The sequence below is a fragment of the Platichthys flesus genome, chromosome 14 (assembly GCF_949316205.1).
Source record: "Platichthys flesus chromosome 14, fPlaFle2.1, whole genome shotgun sequence".
Lineage (NCBI taxonomy): Eukaryota > Metazoa > Chordata > Actinopteri > Pleuronectiformes > Pleuronectidae > Platichthys > Platichthys flesus.
In genome coordinates this window covers 697,866-717,970 of record NC_084958.1, presented here as the reverse complement: position 1 = coordinate 717,970, position 20,105 = coordinate 697,866, and the positions used below count along the sequence as shown (strand labels likewise).

General features: G+C 41.6%; 1 protein-coding gene across 5 annotated transcripts in view; it reads left to right on the top strand.

Moving 5' to 3' along the window:
* Positions 1-3,463: 3,463 nt before the first annotated feature.
* Positions 3,464-20,105, top strand: part of depdc5 (DEP domain containing 5, GATOR1 subcomplex subunit) — a 32,138-nt gene continuing 15,496 nt past the window's right edge. Inside the window, exons 1-32 of one of the 5 annotated variants that reach the window (XM_062405279.1) lie at positions 3,464-3,545; positions 4,084-4,151; positions 4,252-4,339; positions 4,443-4,489; positions 4,901-4,986; positions 5,065-5,148; positions 5,228-5,277; positions 5,731-5,800; positions 6,478-6,556; positions 6,688-6,749; positions 8,347-8,416; positions 8,507-8,579; positions 8,681-8,784; positions 8,880-8,954; positions 9,202-9,336; positions 9,443-9,504; positions 9,586-9,659; positions 9,746-9,815; positions 9,895-9,931; positions 10,028-10,148; positions 10,240-10,463; positions 10,590-10,790; positions 11,750-11,885; positions 11,986-12,074; positions 12,267-12,326; positions 13,347-13,530; positions 13,966-14,126; positions 15,348-15,468; positions 16,546-16,713; positions 19,132-19,354; positions 19,582-19,715; positions 19,800-19,902. In XM_062405279.1, the coding sequence (XP_062261263.1) occupies positions 4,094-4,151; positions 4,252-4,339; positions 4,443-4,489; positions 4,901-4,986; positions 5,065-5,148; positions 5,228-5,277; positions 5,731-5,800; positions 6,478-6,556; positions 6,688-6,749; positions 8,347-8,416; positions 8,507-8,579; positions 8,681-8,784; positions 8,880-8,954; positions 9,202-9,336; positions 9,443-9,504; positions 9,586-9,659; positions 9,746-9,815; positions 9,895-9,931; positions 10,028-10,148; positions 10,240-10,463; positions 10,590-10,790; positions 11,750-11,885; positions 11,986-12,074; positions 12,267-12,326; positions 13,347-13,530; positions 13,966-14,126; positions 15,348-15,468; positions 16,546-16,713; positions 19,132-19,354; positions 19,582-19,715; positions 19,800-19,902 (3,249 nt within the window). In that variant the 5' untranslated portion in view covers positions 3,464-3,545; positions 4,084-4,093. Of the gene's footprint in view, positions 3,546-4,083; positions 4,152-4,251; positions 4,340-4,442; positions 4,490-4,900; positions 4,987-5,064; positions 5,149-5,227; positions 5,278-5,730; positions 5,801-6,477; positions 6,557-6,687; positions 6,750-6,810; positions 7,354-8,346; positions 8,417-8,506; positions 8,580-8,680; positions 8,785-8,879; positions 8,955-9,201; positions 9,337-9,442; positions 9,505-9,585; positions 9,660-9,745; positions 9,816-9,894; positions 9,932-10,027; positions 10,149-10,221; positions 10,464-10,589; positions 10,791-11,749; positions 11,886-11,985; positions 12,075-12,266; positions 12,327-13,346; positions 13,531-13,965; positions 14,127-15,347; positions 15,469-16,545; positions 16,714-19,131; positions 19,355-19,581; positions 19,716-19,799; positions 19,903-20,105 lie in introns of those variants that run through there. The other 4 variants (XM_062405280.1, XM_062405278.1, XM_062405281.1 and 1 more) reach the window with 4 other exon arrangements.

The following is a 20,105-nucleotide window of genomic DNA, read 5'->3' as shown; positions in this document are numbered from 1 at the left end:
CTGAACCTTTCACAAGCCCATGTTGCAGCCAATGCCTCCTTCTCTACTTGAGCATAGCGCTGCTCTGTTGGTGACATTGACCTGGACGCATATGCCACAGGAGACCACATGGCATCGCTCTTCTGCAGCAGGACTGCCCCCAGGCCAAAGGAAGAGGCATCAGCAGAGATTTTTAGTGCACTGTTTGGGTTGTATAGTGCGAGCACCGGTGTGGATGACAGCTCTGTTTTTAACTGATCAAAGGCGGCCTGCTGCTCTGTCCCCCAGTACCAGTGGTTCTTCTTGGACAGCAGGTCTCGTAGCACTTTGTCTTTTTCAGCCAAGTTAGGCAAGAAGCGGCCCAGCTGATTGACCATACCCAGGAAACTCCTGAGTTCGCTGACGTTTTTGGGTGCATCCATCTCTTGGACTGCTCTCGTCTTCTCAGGATCTGGTTTCACTCCATCTGCTGAAATCATATGACCCAGGAATCTGACTGTGTGGCGTGAGAGCTCACATTTGTCCATGTTGAGCGTAATGCCGGCCTTTTGTGCCTTCTTTAGCACCGCATGCAGCCGCATATCGTGCTCGTCCTGTGTCTGTCCCCAGACCAGGATGTCATCCATGTGACACAGTACACCCTGCAGGCCACCGGTCACTTCTGTTATCATCATCCTTTGAAAGTGCTCTGGGGCTGAAGCTAAGCCGAAGGTTAGCCGGTTAAAATAGTAGCGCCCAAAAGGCGTGATGAAGGTGGTGTATTTGGCAGACTCTGTTGTCAATGGTACTTGCCAAAAGCCCATGTTAGCATCTAATTTGCTGTTGCCCCAGCTAGCATGCCCAGAGTGTGCTCGATAGAAGGCAGGATAAACTTTTCTCTGCATACTGATTCATTCATCCTTGTGAAATCCACACAAATGCGGACATTGCCTGCTTTTTTAGGCACCACCACCATCCCGGCACACCAATCAGTCGGCTCCTCTATCTTGGTGATTACGCCCATCTTCTCCATACGGTCTATCTCCTCCCTCACTTTTCCCATAAGCGGCAGAGGAACTCTGCGTGGTGTGTGGAGAGAGAAGGGCACAGCCTCTGGCTTTAATTTAATTGCATATGGCCTCCGAACAAGACCCAAGCCGCTACACAGTTTCGGATACAGATGTTTCACTGAGTCCATGGTGATGCCGTCAACCCTGCACACAAGCTGGAGCTGTTCTATGGCAGGCCTTCCCAACAGTGCAGTGTGCAGGTCTTTTACCACATAAATGTCCTCTGTGGCTGTCTTTTTGCCTCTGCATAGTGTTTCTCTGGCAACACCTAGGACAGAGAGCACATTGCCACCTGGCCCAACCAATGGGCGTGTCGGCACTGCCAGACGCCTCACATCATGCCCCCCTGTAAGGTCATGGTACACCTTGGCTGGCAGGGCGGTGACATCAGCACCAGTATCTATTTTAAAGCACACGTTTTTTTGTCGTACTTGTAGCTGCACTGTCCATGGTTCTTTTCCAGTATCCACGGCTCCCAGGAAAAAGCTCTCTTCTCCCTCTGTAGTGACAGCATTCAGAGATGTTGCACTGCTTCTGCACACTTTGCCATAATGTCCCTTTTTGCCACAGTTGTGACACACAGCATCTGTAGCAGGGCATTCTGATTGTCTATGTAAGGGCATTTTTCCGCATCTATAACATGCTTTTGGTCCTGGCTGTGGCCATGCATTAGCTTTATAGCTGCTTGGTGTTTGTGCTTGTGGCTGAGGCTTAAAGGGAAATTTGGGCTTTCTGTAGCTTTTAGCTACAGAAAGCCCAAATTTTAGCTACAACTGCGTCAACATTTGAACACTGGCTAGCACCGCCATTTTCTCCTCTTAAGTCAGACTGCTGCCTTCTAACTTCTTCATACTGTCTTGTCTTTGTTATAGCAGTTTCAAGTGTTAGGTCTCTGTCTAGCTGTAGCTTTTCTGACAATGAGACGTTTCTCAGCCCGACCACTAACCTGTCGCGGATCAGCTCTTTCTGTAACAGTCCATAGCTGCAGTGTTCAGCTAATCCGTATAGTGCAGTGATGAAGGAATCCACCGTTTCTCCCGGCAGTTGCACACGCAGATTGAACTTGGCTCTTTCGTATATGACATTCTTTTTAGGCACAAAAAATGTATCAAAGCCCGCCTTGACATCCGTGTATTTATTCCTCTCATCCGCAGTTAGCATTAGCCCCCTTAGCACCTCTTCAGCTTCATCGCCCATGCAATACACTAACGTGTTTACCTGGTTTTCTTCCGACGTCGCGTTTAAATTGCTTGCAAGCCGAAAGCGGTCGAATCTCCTAACCTTACAACGCTCCCATTCTTGAGGCTTGGTAAAGTCGAATGGCTCTGGAGGTTGTATTGTGAACGTAGCAGTTGGTGTAGGTTGCGCCATATCTACCGGGTCGTCTCCTATTCCTCCGCCAAAAGGATACTTTCTCCTCACCTTCTTTTCTTCTTTTTTTTTTTGCTTACAAGTCGCCCAGTTCTGACACCATGTCAAGTTATGGTTATAATGAGGTTCGTACAACGACGTATTCGAAGTCGGCCTTTATTTTCTTATTGACAGCAGAACACCCGTGTGCCTGTTACCGGTCTGTAAATCAGCCTTCCCCCAGGTCTTTCTTCACATCCTGTTACTACAAAATAAAAGCATCCCTTACACTATTATTCCATCATGCCACACAAACAGCGAAGTTCTTCAACATGGATGACATTAAATTAATAATTGAAGTGGAGAAGTGCAGTGAATTGTATGATCCTCGGAACATGTTGTATAAAGACAACACTAAAAAGGACACATGTTGGGACGCTGTTGCAGTTAATTTTGGAGCAACAAGTAAGTATATGCTTGAAAAAAAATATGAAATGCCGTTTTTACTGCAGGCTGATAACAGCGGCGCTTCGGCGTCGCTACCGCGCCCGGTGTGAACCGCCAAGCGCCGGCGCTTTAGGCATTAGCGCTACCGCCTCGCTTCTGCGTCGCTTCCGCGTCCGGTGTGAACCCGGCGTAACACTTCTTGATAAAGTGGAACAAAAACTGCAACAGTGCATTTATAAGACCAGTATTTTGTCAAAGCCCACCACTATTTAATAAAGCAGTTTATAAACTGACTGAACTCTTCTTTATTACTAATAGTATACATTATTAGGAATGAATATACAAAAATATAAGGACTCTGGCTTGGCTTTACGTGGTGCATTGGTCCAGGTATCTAAACCAGGATGAATTTCACACTAACTAATTTCAACTCAAGAATAACATTATAATAGCATTTATTTAGATATTGTAGACAAGTAAAATGCGTTTAATATGTTGACGTATGTTTACATATAAATGTAATATACGGGAATTTATGTGTATGCTGGGTTATACGGAACAAGGGAAGGGTGGAAATGAGAGTAGTGAGTCCTCTTGTTTCGCCAATGTATCTTTGAACAGACGCGAACCAATCACGTCACCCTTCCATGTTTAGGCGGAAGTAATAACACTTGGCTAATGTTAGCCAATACGCCGCCGTGTATTCCCATACTATACAAGGTGTTGTATTTTCAATGCAAGCATTTATAGTTGTTGCTATTTGTCGGTATTTGTGGTTGATTTGGTTCCCGGTTAACAAGTTGTTCAAATAAGCCAGATGCTAGGCTCGCAATCGTCAACATCCAGTAGCAGGTCGAGCTGTTGACTAGAGACGGTTCATGTATAGTTGAGTGGTTTACGTGTTCACTGGCTCTGCCCAGTCTGTCTTCGTCATTAAATACATACAAATATTCATTAGATATTGACACTTGAATTTATTTGAGCTACAGTCTGTCAGCTAGCTCATCCCTGTTCTGATTTATTCGATCATGGATATTTTGGTGTCAGCAACTTTAGTTGAGACATAGCAATGCTTTCTGATGACGAAGCGCCTTTATTAACGTTACCCACTCCACTGTAAGAGTAAAATCAAATCAAATTATTAACGGCATTCCATGGAGTTACAACTCAACATGTAGTAATTGAGTTTAGTAGGTATGTACAGCACATACCATGGCTTGTGTTAGTTTGAAAAGTCAGACATGTTTGTGTTCCTCAGGAGCGTTATCATGAAGACCAACAAGTCATATAAGCTTGTGCTGCACAAGAAAGGTTTTGCTGGAAGTGGTAAGTGGTAATTTGTTATTCTGCTAAATAATTGTTTTCTTTGTGAAAGATTTCCATGAGGAATGTATTTATTCTTCTCATATTCTTTCTCCCTGAAAAGATGATGAGTTGGTTGTCAACCCAAAAGTTTTCCCTCTAGTCAGTCTTGGGGATATACTTGAGATTGCACACCCCACAGATGAATACAGGTGAGCTTGCATAATGTTTTGGATTGTGTATACACATAACAGGCATGTTTCAGCCTACTTATGCTTCCATAGCTGAGTACTATTTTTATTTTTTATCTTCCAGTCCTCTCCTGCTGCAAGTGAAGAGCCTTAAAGAGGATTTACAGAAAGGTAACTTATTTAACTCTAGGCTATTTCAAGTTAAACTGTAAGGATCCCTGGGTCCCCACAGATATCTGGTGGTTTCTGCAACAATAGATCAGCAGAAAAAGCAGTCCAATGCAACAGCTGTACAGCTCATCCTGCCTTTGTGACACTGATGTACAGTGTTTCGTTGTGAATAGAGGTGTGCATTCAACCCTGCGGTCATTTTAAAACTGTAGTTGGTTTTGCTACTGTTTTCGTCACATTAAATAGTAATGTTTTTTTGTTCCTTTTTTTATCCCCGCTAAAAAATACAGTAATTAGATAAACATACAATTACTATAAATGTTTGATATTGTGCTTACTGTAAAATGTAAAGGTTCTTGATTATTGCCTTACCCGTTCATTACCTATGATGGATATTTTGTTTTTATTCAGAGACAATCAGTGTGGACCAGACTGTAGCACAAGCCTTTAAACTCCGTGCATACCAGGATGTCATTGTTAACATTGTCGACCCAAAGGTAGGTTCACTCTGAGAACTCTGCAGTTCCTCCACATGTAATTTACTGTACCGAGATCTCAAATAGTTGTCTGTGAAGGATGTAACACTCGACTTGGTGGAGCTGACTTTCAAGGACCAGTACATTGGCAGAGGAGATATGTGGAGACTAAAGAAGAGCCTGGTAGGCTATGTGAAAGTTTACATATCTGGCCAATGTAGGATAGCACATGAGGAAATAACTGTTTCCATCTTTATGACAGGTCACCACATGTGCTTATGTGACACAGAAAGTGGAGTTTGCAGGAATCAGGTACTAAACACAAGTGTCTCTTAAATACTCCTTTTGCTTAAATACATTCAGTATGAATTTAATTTGGGATAAATATGGGTGTACAACATTTCCCCGAAATTATTAGCACCCAAAGTATGTAGTGTACAAGATGAGACAAAGGGGGCAGTTACGGTTCAGGAAGAAAAGTGGATGACATGCTGTTAGGTAACATTCTTAATTGTTCATGTTATCAAGCTTAAGGCCTTGCCACAGCAGTCCAGGTCTGATGCATGTCTTTCCAATTCTGTCTCATTCTTTTCCTTTCATTCTCTCCGCTTTCAAACAAATAATGGCAGACATTCACAAAAAAAACTTAAAACAATCATAAAAACAAAAAGAATGGAAATGTATGCAGATAAGACACTTAAGGTGTTGCATCTTAACCTTCAAGTTAACCTTTTTTATGTAAAATGCATGTTTTTGATTCTTTAGAGCCCAGGCCAGTGAACTCTGGGTAAAAGGAGAGAAAGTGACTTGTGGTTACATCAGTGAAGACACCAGGGTAAGGGTCTCAATAATGGAAGGCAGATGCTGATGTTATTGATTATACATAATTGATCTCTAATACTGAGCATTCAAAATGTATGCCGAAGTGTCCTTGCCAAGATACTGAACCCCTAAATGGCCCCTCATAAATGTGTGTGTTATAGCGTCAGCCAAATGACATGTAATGTAATGTAATAATTTGGCCCGTTTCATACAACAATAAGTTGGAACTTACTGACACAGTATTTGGGCTTCCACAACGATGAATTATTCCCAATCTGTAATAAACGTGTAACAACTGTGGTTTTACAAATTACACTGGACATTTTTACACTTTTTACACTCACTTTTTCAGTGCACTTGAGAGTGTGTACAGTCTTTGCCATTAATTAAACAATTATAACTTAATACTAAAACACAAATATTTCAAGACTAAAGTCAGAAAAAGATTTAAACATGATGCTAGATAAAAACAGATATAAAATTCTCATGTTCAACGAGCTGGAATCAGTCAAACGTTGGAAGATAAATTACTTAAATTAGCACAACTGTTTACTAATAATAAAAGGTAGGCTTAGACCCTTGGAAATGGATGTGATGTTATCAAACAAGCAGGCTCTATATGTTTAAAAATCTTTTATTTCTGCTGCAATCATTCATTTCTCCTAATTCTCATGTTATCCTATGACACAGGTGGTGTTCAGATCCACATCTGCAATGGTGTACATCTTCATCCAAATGAGCTGTGAGATGTGGGACTTTGACATCTATGGTTAGTTAAATTTCTCTGATTGGTCTTTCACACTTTCTGAGTCGACATTGTCTGAATATATTTGTTTTCATCAAGAAACAGGTTCACATGTTGCTCTGAAGAAGAGGGTCTTATTTGAATGTCTTTCTCAGGTGATCTCTACTTTGAAAAGGCTGTAAATGGTTTCCTGTCTGACCTTTTTGCCAAGTGGAAGGTTTGTGATCTCCTTTTATTTGTCTTTGTAACTCTTCAAGGTTCAGTTTGTAAGATTTAAGGTGAGAAGGATCTATTGGCAGAAATTTAATATAAGATAATCCTAGTGATGTTTTCACTAGTGTTTAATCATATAAATTGTACGAATTGTTGTTTTCTTTACCCAAGAAATGGACCTTTATATTTACACACTTTGTATTAACCTCAGTAGCAGGTCCTTTTAACGGAGACTGCCATGTTTTCTTATACAACTTTTGAGTGTTTATGACAGAAATGTCAAACTCAAGGCACTCCTGGACCATGGTACAATTATATACGGCCCACAATATAATACCATATGTCTATCTTAACTGGCCCGCATCGTGAACGATGAACTGAATGAATCAGTTTTCATATGATAAACGGGAACGAGAGTAAAGTTCACATCATCATCGTATCATGTCATCCCTAAAATGCCAGTAGCGGGCGAATGTGTATGTGTTTGTGTGTGTGTCCTCCCAGATAGCGCACACACACAGGCCCCAGGGCTCCGCAACACAGCCCCCCCTCACTTGATCAGAGATACACATGCAGTGAGATCAGAGCTCGTTCACGTGAACCGGCTGGTAAGTGACTTTGTTGAAGAACAGTGGAAACGGGGAAAACACAGAGTTTCTCTGGGCAAAGTTGCTCAGTGATCAGAGCAGAAGCTGCAGTTGATTTGTGTCCTCCTCCACTCTGACCTGCTCTCTCAACCTTCAGTAATTATTAGGAACTGATCAGTACATGAAGTACCTTAGTGTTTGTTTGAATCACTCCAGAGTTTATGAGGCTGAATTTAAATATCCTGAAAAATGACTCGTCAACATTTTGTGCTCAGTAAAACACGAGACGTGAAGCACAGTCAGGAATCAGTGTTAAAATGAGGGAAATGACACGCAGACATTATCCGACACCAATGATTAATAACTAAACACAAGACAAGTCATCCTAATCATTCATTAATTTTTAAACCGTAAACCTAGTTCAACATTTTTTTTAAATGAAATATGAATTTTAACTAGTTCATTTTAAGAGTGAACTGGCACAACACTTCATAACTGTGTGAGCAGCTTTTCTCTGTGATTGAAATAACCAAAAACCCACACAGGACTCATCTCACTGATGAACACCTTCAAATCAAGTAGGGTTTCCACAGCACAGGGCCTAACCCCAAACATTAATGAACCGGCAGCCAAGAGAAGATGCCAAACATTTGGCTCTGGCACATGTACATTAAAGAAGAATGTAGCCTACCTCATATTTTCTTTTTGCACTTTATCCAATGTCCGGTCTAGCCTGTTTAATAAGTGTGAACCCTGTTTGGCCCTCGACGTTGTCCCAGTTTTAAATTTTACTCTCTCTGTGATTGAGTTTGACACCACTGGTTTATGACAACTGAAGGCGACAACAGGTTCTCTTTCATTTTTGGAAGGGGGGGTTGAGGGTTATTGAACTGCAACATGCAACTTCAGCAACTAGCAACACTAGATACTACACACTGAACCTTTAAACAATTTTTTAAACCATAATTGCTTGAATAATTATTAATAACAAATATATGTTGTTTTTTTATATAGGAGAAGAACTGTAGTCATGAGGTGACAGTCGTTCTTTTCTCACGTACACTCTACAATGCTAAAAGTATAGGTGAGTCTTCTTTATTTCTTTATCACCACAATGACGCTTGGCACAGATGATGTGGGGATGTTAATTCATTTGAGATATCATGTTCCTCAGATGAATTTCCAGAGATCTTGAGATGCTCCATCAGGCAGGATCATGAGGGACGCTTTTATGAAGACTTCTATAGGTAAGCATACTGCCACAGTATGACCAGTCATTGATTAGAGCTCAACAGAATTACAGATTGACAATGTATCTTATGATGACCCATAACTGTTTTGTGGTCAGGGTTGTGGCTCAGAATGAGAGGCGGGATGAGTGGACATCTTTATTGGTCACTATTAAGAAGCTTTTCATCCAGTATTCTGTCCTGGTGCGACTGAAAGAAGCAGGTAGGGAGTGAGTCAAGCATGTGGCTAAATAATGGATCTTTGAATAAGGTGCCTGTTTCACCTGAAACCTTGTGTTTTTTTTACTCTCATGCCAGATGGTTTTCCTGTGGGTTATAACTCAACCGCTGCTCAGGGAAACTACCTGGAGGCCATTAACTTGTCCTTCAACGGTACGGCCTCTAATGCCAAAGTAGAACTTTGATCGTGTTTTCAGGAACCTGGTTAAGTAAAGATTAGTTGACATCATATTTCTCACAAAAAAAATAGTTGTAATCATTTAGCAAATATATGGAGCATAAAAAAACAGAACAATTAACATCTTTAGATGTAACTTGTTGTATATCACTATATGTAAGACTATTGTTTCATCTTTGACCAAACTGGTTCACAAGCTTAGTGTCTTCATGTATCCAACAGTATTTGACAAGCACTACATCAACCGAAACTTTGACCGCACCGGACAAATGTCAGTTGTTATTACACCTGGGGTAGGAGTGTTTGAAGTGGACCGTCTACTGATGATTCTCACCAAACAGAGAATGATTGACAACGGTGAGTTTGATGATTCGAACACTCTTCCAACACATAGGCAAAGGGCACTAACGGACCATCGTATGAGTTTAAATTCTGCTGTTGACACAGTCTTTTCCCTCCTTAGGTATTGGGGTAGACTTGGTGTGTATGGGGGAACAGCCTTTGCATGCAGTACCATTGTTCAAGGTAACATATCGATAGTCTTAGTGTTAAATTAGGACTAATACTGTACCCGTTTGTCACTGTATACTGTCATTTTCTCTGTAGCTGCACAATAGGTTGACCTCTGGAGACTCTTGTGTGGGAGATGACTATAATCTGCCCCACTGGATCAACCACAGGCAAGACAAGAAAATACACATCAATTCCCATGTTATGCAAAGGTCAGATCAACTTATCTTTTGTTTTTATTTTTGCCTCCCCCCAGCTTCTACACCTCCAAAAGTCTGAACTCTTGTAGCTCCTTCACCCCTCGAATCAAACTGGCTGGTCACAAGGTACCTTCACGTTAAGGTTAAAAAGTTCAGAAAAGGTGCCTGCATGTTCTAATCTCATTGAAATTATAAAAAATTCTAGATTCATGCTGAAAAATTCAAGAGCAGCAAAGACCACAGTGAGTTGTGATTGTTTATCTCTCTGACATCCTTTGAATTTCTTGATGCATGGATTTGATATTGATTTAATCTTCTGCCTAACCTTGTTCTTTTAGCACTCTGTGCTCCAAAGAGCTCTGATAACAGCCTGCCTATACAGGTGGACTATGATGCCTATGACGCTCAGGTGTTCAGACTTCCTGCTCCTTCGCGAATTCAGAGAAGCACCAACTTCAGGTGTCTAAATTTCCCTGAGTCGACAAAGTGGAGAGAGATTTTCGATTGAGCTTTGAGTCCTATCTTATAGCAGTGACAATGTGTCTTTCAGGATGGGTCGAGACAAAGAGATGAGTGGGAGGAAGAGCTGGGGCTCTGTGGACGTCAGTGCAGGCATAGGGGCGTCCCCTCCCATACGCTCTGGGGGTCCTGAGGAAAAGCGTAGCCTGGCCTCTGATGATAGTCTAGGCCCAGTGTCCACAATGCTGCTGATACCTCGCATGCCTCCGGCCCAATATGAAGTCAGCAGTTCTCTTGGATACACAAGCACCAGGGGTAACAATTCCAGGGTTTAGTCTAACCCTAAAGCCTTATTACTGATTATCATTTGTTATAGTGTGCTTCATATTTGTTTCCCTTAATCCCAGTTTTGCTGTGCTGTGTTGTCATTCGGTTGTTCAGAGTTGTTGGAGAAGATGATGGACTCTCAGCGAGACTCCAGTGCCCCGGGCAGGTTCACAGTGGGAAGTGCAGAGTCGACGTTGCACATCCGTCCAGGAGGTTACACCCCACAAAGGGCTCTGATAAACCCCTTCACACCATCCAGGATGCCCATGAGGCTCACCTCTAACCGCCGGCGCTGGATGCACACTTTCCCTGTCGGTGAGGTGACGTAAAGTCCCGAGAATTTATGGGCTCAAGCTTATTTTAGTAGATTTTTAAGTTCGACTCCTTGTATGACTTCTGCTTAACAACAATCTTCTTCTGTTACTTATCATCATACCACCTTTCCTCAAACATTTACAGGGGCAGTTTGTAGTTTGTGGCTAATTCAATGATTTAGGCCCAACACCATTTCCCCCCTTGGCCCTAGCCCTTCCCTTCCATTTTGCGCGTTCACTTGAAGGGGGTAGGCTGCGGCAATAACTGTTGGGACAGGGGTAGGGCCAAGTGTTAGGGCTGTATAGTCCTTGAAACAGAGGTTTTTCTAACCCAAAAAGTCTTGCGAATCACAGGCAAGCTGGGAGAGAGTCTAACAAATGTAGTCATTTCTCCATTTATACTGATTTGAAAATTACGACAATGATCGTTATATTAGTATTTATATATTAGTAAGTTTAATATCATTTAAATGACAACCTTAAAAAAAAGATCGCTAGTGTGCTAGCATTAGCTTCTTTGAAGATACAAAGTGCACTTAACTCAACAGGCGTATAGTAGAGATTTGACTGAACTTAACAGCTCCTAATAACAAAGCATCCTGGCAGGGTTTTCTACAGACCGCTGCTACTATCCTGTGTGCTTTTGATTCATATGTAAAAATGCAGAGCATCCAAGCTTTTCTATTTCAAATGTTATTGATTCAGCTTTAGTAGCATAGACTTTATCAGGAAATTTAGGCCCCGAGCACTGACGAAGTGCGAAGGCCCTATTGAAATTGAAATTGAAATGAATTTAAAATTATTTAAATTTTTCAGGCAATTGAATTGCCCTTTTGAGGGCATACATTTTTTGAAAACTCATGAAACTGCACAGACAATTCTAAAGGGTCAAAATGTCCGTATTCTGAAGTAATTTAAATAGGTTACATGTGTACTATTCCTGCCACTTTTTTTCTTCAGGTCCTTCTGGAGAGGCCATCCAGATCCATCACCAGACCAGACAAAACATAGCTGAGCTGCAGGGCAGCCAGCAGAGAGATCCTGCCCACACCTCCGCCGAGCTGCTGGAGCTGGCATATCACGAGGCCACTGGAAGGTGACACACACCTACCACACAGAATAATGTTTCCCTTCTAAACATTGTTAGCAGCAACACATAGTAATGTGAATGCTTTCTATTTGTGTCTTAATTTTAGGCGAACAACATCTAGACAAGCAGGAGAGGGCCTTTACATTGGTGGAGGGATGGATGAGATAACTGGAAGCCCAGGGAGCAATAACAGTGGTGATATATCTTTTCTAATATCTTGTTTCCTCTTCAAACATTTAACACATATACTTCGGAATTGGGATCAGTGGTTGTTCTTTTTTTTCTTTTTTTACAGTGAATCAATGATAATGGATAAACAATGGAAATAATCATTGTCATCAAAATTGTAACATCACGGCTCTTGCTTTAATTCTGATCCATATACAGGAACTTTAGCTAACCATGGCTCCTACTTTGAAGACTTTTCCCTCCTCAGTGCCGATCCAAGTGAGTCCATGTTGCCTTCACAAAAACAAAGAAATGTCAATTGATAAGTGGTCAATTGATAAAACATTGTCATGTAGTTGTATATCAGGATTGGGCTGATATTCTTTATCACCGAATGCATGATGGAAATAAACCTTCAAAGGTGTCTTTTACCTGTGAGGGCTTATTCAGCTTCAGCAGGCAGGTTTCTCCAGAGGGTGTTTGTCTCCAGGGGTTACAGGTATAACCAGCTCTAACAGGTCGTGTAATTTGGGGTTACCCTTCTCTTCTCCCTCAGTATCCTCTCTTTGTCTACTGGAAAATGTTCTCTATTTTTTACGGGCCTCTTACTGTTGATCTGTAATTTTTTGCATCAGATTCAATTTTACCTGGTCTTCAATCCCCCTAATTAACTGACCTACACCATGACCTGTCTGCATTCAAGAAGCCTTGTGTGTAAATCTCTCTCCTGCATGGTGGTGTGTAGTGGATATTTTTCTTTATTTGAGTGTAGCTCGATGCTTCTGTAAAACAAATCTCTCTCTTTCTCACAGTATTTTGAATTGAGAGTTTGCTCGTGATCTGAATGTTTGCATGTAATATCTCTGCTTAAAGTCACTCTAGTCACATTAGGTTCACACTTCTCTTGAGCTCAGGACACATTTTCCACTGCTTCTAAGTGATCACAGACTAACTGTCACAATGCCACAATCTGCATGTTTGATCATTGCTCTACAACTACAGGCTCCTCAGGAATCATCAGTAAGGGAGATGAGGCCAGTAAAAATAACCCTATACTTGTTTTTTCTTCCCCTCTCTTTTACTTTCTTTTTTATGTCATGTTTGTATCCATCTTATTTTCACTCCTTTCCATCCTCATGTCTTCATCCTTTCTATTACTTTCTTCTCATCACTATACTGTGCTCCCTAACCCACCCCCTCCCACCCCACATATGTACCGCTCCACTCTGGGTACATGTTTTTGTCTTCGTTGTGGGGATTTTTTGTTTGTGCATATGCATGGCGTGGGTGCTCTTGAAGGCCTGCTGCTGTCTGCACCCCCGACAGTGCCCAGCTTCTGCTGCACAGTGGGGGTAGACTGGAAGTCTCTGACTACACCGGCCTGCCTGCCCCTCACCACCGATTACTTCCCCGACCGCCAGGCACTACAGAACGACTACACCGAGGGCTGCTACGACCTTCTGCCCCACAGTGACCTAGAGAGGTAGACATCAACATATCATCTCAGTAAAAGAGTTTGGACATCTGGCTGGCACATTCAATATCTTTTAGAAATGCATTTGCTGCAGTGAATAGTTTCCCTTCAAGGCCCCCCTCACGTTTATTTGCTTGGGAGCAGTAGTAAAGTTCGGCGCATGCTTCTGCGTTTTCATGGGCCCGCAAGCGCAAGAGCCCTTCCGGGCCCCTTACGTGCCCCTTACGTTGCATTTTCTGCAACGTACAAACAAATTATTAAGTCACACAAGATGACACGTGAATTGAGGTTCAGTAAAAGGCTGTTGCTAATATTATAATGCATTTTCTAGACACTAGAAACCTAATTGCTGCTAATCCAAATATCACATCATGCAAATATGAGTCTCTCTTGACCAACATCGAACAAATCCCCTGTCTTTTCTTTTTTCTGTCTCTCCCCCAGGCGGGAGGATGAATCGCCAGTGATGAGTGCGTCTCAGGTATTTGAGGAGTTTATCTGTCAGAGGTTGATGCAGGGCTACCAGATCATTGTCCAGTCCAATAACAGAAAGCCCCAGCCGGCTGTAGCCACGCCTCTTGGCAGCAGCCCTCTTTACTCTAGAGGTAAAGTTTCTGTACATACTATACTACATATTTATTTAAATCCCTTCCATTATACGCTGTGTCCATTGCTTGACAATGTTTAAATACCATCACCAATACAATAAGTACCTTTTTCATTTATTGTCTTTGCTTAATATCAAATCCCGAGGAAATTTTAAATGAGGTCTAGTTATTAGGAGAATGTTTTTTTTTTTATGCCTTTGGGATTCAGTTTCTTTGTCTGCTTCTGCCTCTGGTTGTGTCATTCTTTATTATTGATTTCCTTGTTTATTTACTCAAGTACAGTATTATTGTGATGTACTTGTCCTTTACATGAATATTTAGATTGTATGCTATTTTGTACTAATATTTCACAACTATAATCTGACAGCTGGAGTTACTCGATAGATCTTACTTAAAAAAAACAAATGATATATTAAGAATAAATCTGCATTCCCAACTTTCTTCACTGACAATAAAGCAGTCAGTAGTCAAGGCCGTTTTTTTTTTCCTCTTCATATTTTTTATTTTTTTCACATTTCATAAGACACGATTCCACTCTAGACCTCTCATTATTTATATAACTACCTCAAATGCAAACAAGTAAAATTGTTTTACAATTATTTTGCAAAAAAAGCCAAGATATGTGTAACTTAACGTCAGGATAGATACAGACCCACAGAGGTTAAATACCTCGGGATGAAAGCTCCAAAAGGCAGTTGGAACTGAAGGGTCCTCTTGAATTAGAGCAGGGGTGTCCAAACTACGGCCCACGGGCCATCTGCAGCCCGCTATCGATTTTAAATTGGCTTGCCTCAAAAAAAATTAAAAATAATAATAATTCAATTTTTTTTTGGGGAAACCAACAATTTAGTAGCACTTAAATGGCACTTAATTATAGCACTTTGTAGTTTTGCTGTAGTTTTGAAGAAATTTGTACTTTCTTGATTCTCATTGTTCTGGGTTTGTACCCTTGAATGCACTTATTGGATAAAAGCGTAATGAAATGTAATGTGATGGACTATGGCCAACTGTATTGCAGCTGTCCCTCAGAACGCCCCCCCCCCCCCCCCCCCCCCCCCCCCAAGTTTGGACACCCCTGGATTAGAAGATGAAACCTCTCCTAGTGACACAAAACAATTCAGTTGCATATGTATAATTGTACAACTCCTGTAAAAATATTCAGATGACATGGATATTCGTGATAAGTGGAAGAGAAACTACAAGTTCTTTTTTTTTCAGGGCTGGTGTCTCTGCGTCGGGCAGAGGAGGAGGAGACAGTGTACTGGCTCAGTATGGGCCGGACCTTCCATAAAGTTTGTCTCAAAGACAAAATAATCACTGTTACTCGCTACCTGCCAAAGTGAGGGCACCTGACATTGTCTTACACACATTCACAAACACAAATCTGCATTTATGCCATGTGCAACCTGTGGATAATGTGTCAAGGAGATCTGAGTGTCCAAGAGAGTTTCGTAATGTGTTTGAGGGGGTCTGCATGTGTCTGCATGCCAGTGTTAATTTTGGCAGCTATTTTTGATTAAGTCTGAGTCTTAGTCTTTTGACGAAAATGCATTTTAGTTTTAGTCACATTTAGTCATTTTTATCCTTCTTAGTTTTAGTCTAGTTTTAGTCGACTAAAACAAATTCCATTTTAGTCTAGTTTTAGTCAACGAAAACGAATTCCATTTTAGTCTAGTTTTAGTCACATTTAAAAGCCACATTAAACTCCTTTTCTATAAAAACATATAGCTGGAGCCTAATAGCTAAAAATTATATATTTAATTTTAAATGTGAAAACAAAAAGGGAGAGCAGGTCAGACTGGAGGCAGACACAGAAACTTCAGCTCGGTACAAACCAACTGCAGCTTCTGTTCTGATCAAGAAGCTGAGGTGCTGATCTCTGATCAGCTGAGACCAGAAAAAACTCTGTGTTTTCACTGTTTCCATAGTTAAGAAGCAGTTGGTCACTGTGAGGCTTCCTCACGTGTTCTAGCTCTGATCTTGTGTCTCTGAGCGAGTGTGCGGGGCGGGGGGCGGAGCCTCGGGACCGGTGCGCTCTCTGGGAGCGCACAGACACACACAGACACACACACACACACACACACACACACACACACACACACACACACACACACACACACACAGACTCACTAGCCGGCTCCTGACACTTCATGACGGCCTGATACGATGATGTTAAAAAAATGATTGTGACTTAGTCAACCACCAACATTTTCGTCTCGTCTCGTCTCGTCAACGAAAGTTAAAAACAGATTTAGTCATAGTTTTTATTTTCAAAGATCCTTTTTCGTTACGTCTTCGTCTCGTCTTCGTCATGGAAAAAGGGTCGTTAAGGAATATATTTCGTCATCGTTTTCATCAATGAAATTAACACTGCTGCATGCATGCATACTTATGTATGTCCATGTGTGCGTTTTAGGTACCCATACGAGTCAGCTCAGATCCAGTACAGTTACAGCCTGTGTCCTCCACACTCTGATGCTCAGTTTGTCTCCTGCTGGGTGGAGTTTGGCCACGAGAGACTGGAGGAATACAAATGGAATTACCTAGACCAGTACATTTGCTCTGCTGGCTCAGAGGACTTCAGGTACACACACAAACGCATGCAAGCATTTACACACTTAGATACTGTTTTAGTTAAATATGTGGAATACTATACTACCGCGATTCTGGATATAATTTGCTTAAGTTTTATGCCTCAACGCTGGTGACAGCCAGTATGGAGGACCATACATGACATAAGTAAAAATAAATAAATGTATAAATAAATACAGAAATAAATGAATAAATAAAAATGGAAATAAATAAATAAATACAGAAATAACTAAATAAATATGTTAATACCAAAAGAAATGTCAAAAGAAATGTCTTAAATATATTTTAACATTTATTTTTTCCCTGATACATTTCCTTTGCATTTGCAGTGTCCTTATGCTAATGAGAAAGGCGGGCCTAACCGCAGTCTCATGCAGGATTGGTCACAGGAGTGTAATGATCCAGCCCTACTACTTCTGCCTTTCAATGCTGGTGTCCAGTAGCCGTTTGCAGCGTTGAGCCAGTTCACACTTAAAATGAACTAGTTCAAGTTCAGAGGGTTAGTTAAGGTTATTTTTTATTGGGATGATTTAGCTGTCAGTAGTCCTGACTGTGAGCGACACGTCTCGTGTTGTAATGAGCACAAGGAGCGAGCCGAGAGGAGGAGGAGGAAGGAGAAACTCCAGCTCGGTACAAACCACCTGCAGCCTCTGCTCAGATCATGAAGCCGCTGATCTCTGAGCAGATGTGACCAGAGAAGCTCTGTGTTTCCACTGTTTCCACTGTTCCACAGAGTCACTAACTGGCTCAAGTGCTCAAGTCTCAGTCACTGCCCGTGTCTCTGAGCGAGTGTGTGACGGAGTGCAGGGGCTGTGTGTGTGTAGCTCAGTTGACCAATCCTGCTCGAGACTGAGGTTAGGCCCGCCTTTCTCATTAGCATAAGGACACTGAAATGTGGAAATAAATAAATGTGGAAATAAATAAAAGTTGCAATAAAAGTGGAAATAAATAAATAAATGTGGAAATAAGTTTAAGACATTGATTTATTTAATTCTGCATTTATTTCCATATTTATTTATTTATTTCCACATTTATTCCAACTTTTATTTTTCGATTTCAGTGTCCTTATGCTAATGAGAAAGGCGGGCCTAACCTCAGTCTCGAGCAGGATTGGTCAACTGAGCTACACACACACAGCCCCTGCGCTCTGCCACACACTCGCTCAGAGATACGGGCAGTGACTGAGACTTGAGCACTTGAGCCAGTTAGTGACTCTGTGGAACAGTGGAAACAGTGAAAACACAGAGCTTCTCTGGTCACATCTGCTCAGAGATCAGCGGTTTCATGATCTGAGCAGAGGCTGCAGGTGGTTTGTACCGAGCTGGAGTTTCTCCTTCCTCCTCCTCCTCTCGGCTCGCTCCTTGTGCTCATTACAACACGAGACGTGTCGCTCACAGTCAGGGCTACTGACAGCTAAATCATCCCAATAAAAAATAACCTTAACTAACCCTCTGAACTTGAACTAGTTCATTTTAAGTGTGAACTGGCTCAACGCTGCAAACGGCTACTGGACACCAGCATTGAAAGGCAGAAGTAGTAGGGCTGGATCATTACACTCCTGTGACCAATCCTGCATGAGACTGCGGTTAGGCCCGCCTTTCTCATTAGCATAAGGACACTGCAAATGCAAAGGAAATGTATCAGGGAAAAAATAAATGTTAAAATATATTTAAGACATTTCTTTTGACATTTCTTTTGGTATTAACATATTTATTTATTTATTTCTGTATTTATTTATTTATTTCCATTTTTATTTATTCATTTATTTCTGTATTTATTTATACATTTATTTATTTATTTATTTTTACTTATGTCATGTATGGTCCTCCATAAGCCAGTGCCCGGAGGCATTATCTTTTTTTTGGTTTGTATGTCTACTGTCCATCTGTCCCATTCTTGTGAATGTGATATCTTAAGATCAGCTTGAAGAAATGTCTTCACATTTGAAAAAACATTGACTTGGACTAAAAGATGAACAGATTAGAGTTTGGTGGTCGAGGGTCAAAAGGTTAAGGTCACGTGACCCCCGGTGTTTGTGAATGCAATATATTAGGAGTGCCCAAAGGGAATTTCCTTACCTCTTACACTTTTACCTTGTGAATGTGATACCACAGGAACATCTAGAGGGAATTCTTTCAAATTCGTCACAATTGTTCACCTAAACTCACAGATTAACTGATTAGATTTTGGCGATCAGAGGGAAAAGTAAATGTGGCCTCACAAAAGATGTATTTGAACTCTTGAAGGTGGTACCTCAAGTTTTCATTGGTCAAAGGTGAAGGTCAATGTGACCTTATATACATTTGGGGGGGGAATTTATGTAGACAGAAACTGCACAGATTTAAACTGCAATTGTTTTATTTTCATTTTTTGTCAAATACCATGGTATTCTTTTCTTCTGCCTCCCCAGTTTGATCGACTCACTGAAGTTCTGGAGGACTCGCTTCCTACTGCTGCCAGCTGGAGGTGCACGCCGAGTGGCAGATGGGGAGGGCCACTGGGATATCTATGGGGAGGGAGCAAGTGCTAGGGTTGGTGGTAGCGGGGACTGGCTATTGCTGGATGGTTTTGTCCGCTTCCTAGAGGGTCTCAACCGCATTCGCCGACGCCACCGCTCTGACAGGATAATCAGGGTGAGGCTGTCTTAGTTTACATTAAGCTGTGCAGTTGTCTCCTAACTGTTTGTGCTTTGATCTATACCTGACCACACATAAATAATCTGTGATTATACATTTTTACAACAAAACACATTTTAGTCTCACAATTGTTTGAGTCCACAAAACACTAGGAGTTTCAGTGGTAAACTGTATTTTTAGATGATGATGGACATTTCCCCTGTTCTTCTCACATTTTCTCATAGCCAAAAGGCACACCAATGAAAGGAATTCAAATAACGAGTCCTCTCCCTCTATATCCTCCTGAGCCTGTTGCCCCACAAGGCAAGAAAGGCACATCGGCTTTGTCGGCCCTGCTGGAGATGGATCAGAATCAGAAGTGAGCGTCCCCAGAAACCGCAGCCCAACATGTTTGCAATAGACCAATGAATCTCGTCACTATGTTTATTCTGCATCCTGTCAGGACGCTGGAGGAGCAGCAGCAGCAGCAGATGAAACCCTCAGCAGCTGTCAGTGAACCCACCACTGCTGCGACAGCTCCCACACATATAGATGGTCCCCGCAAGGTAAGAGTCTTTTCAATGATTGGGAGCAGAATGCGTTTTTCTGCTGCTGCCATTTAGGTTTCACTGAGACATCTAGACGTATTGTTACCGGCAACAGGCACTGTTGATTTTTCTTTGCTGGTGCTTATCTGTTAGGCTTTTGCTGTTGTTTTTCTCCTTTCATTTGCCTTTTTCTCCTTTCATTTTTTCTTTAAGTTGTCTAT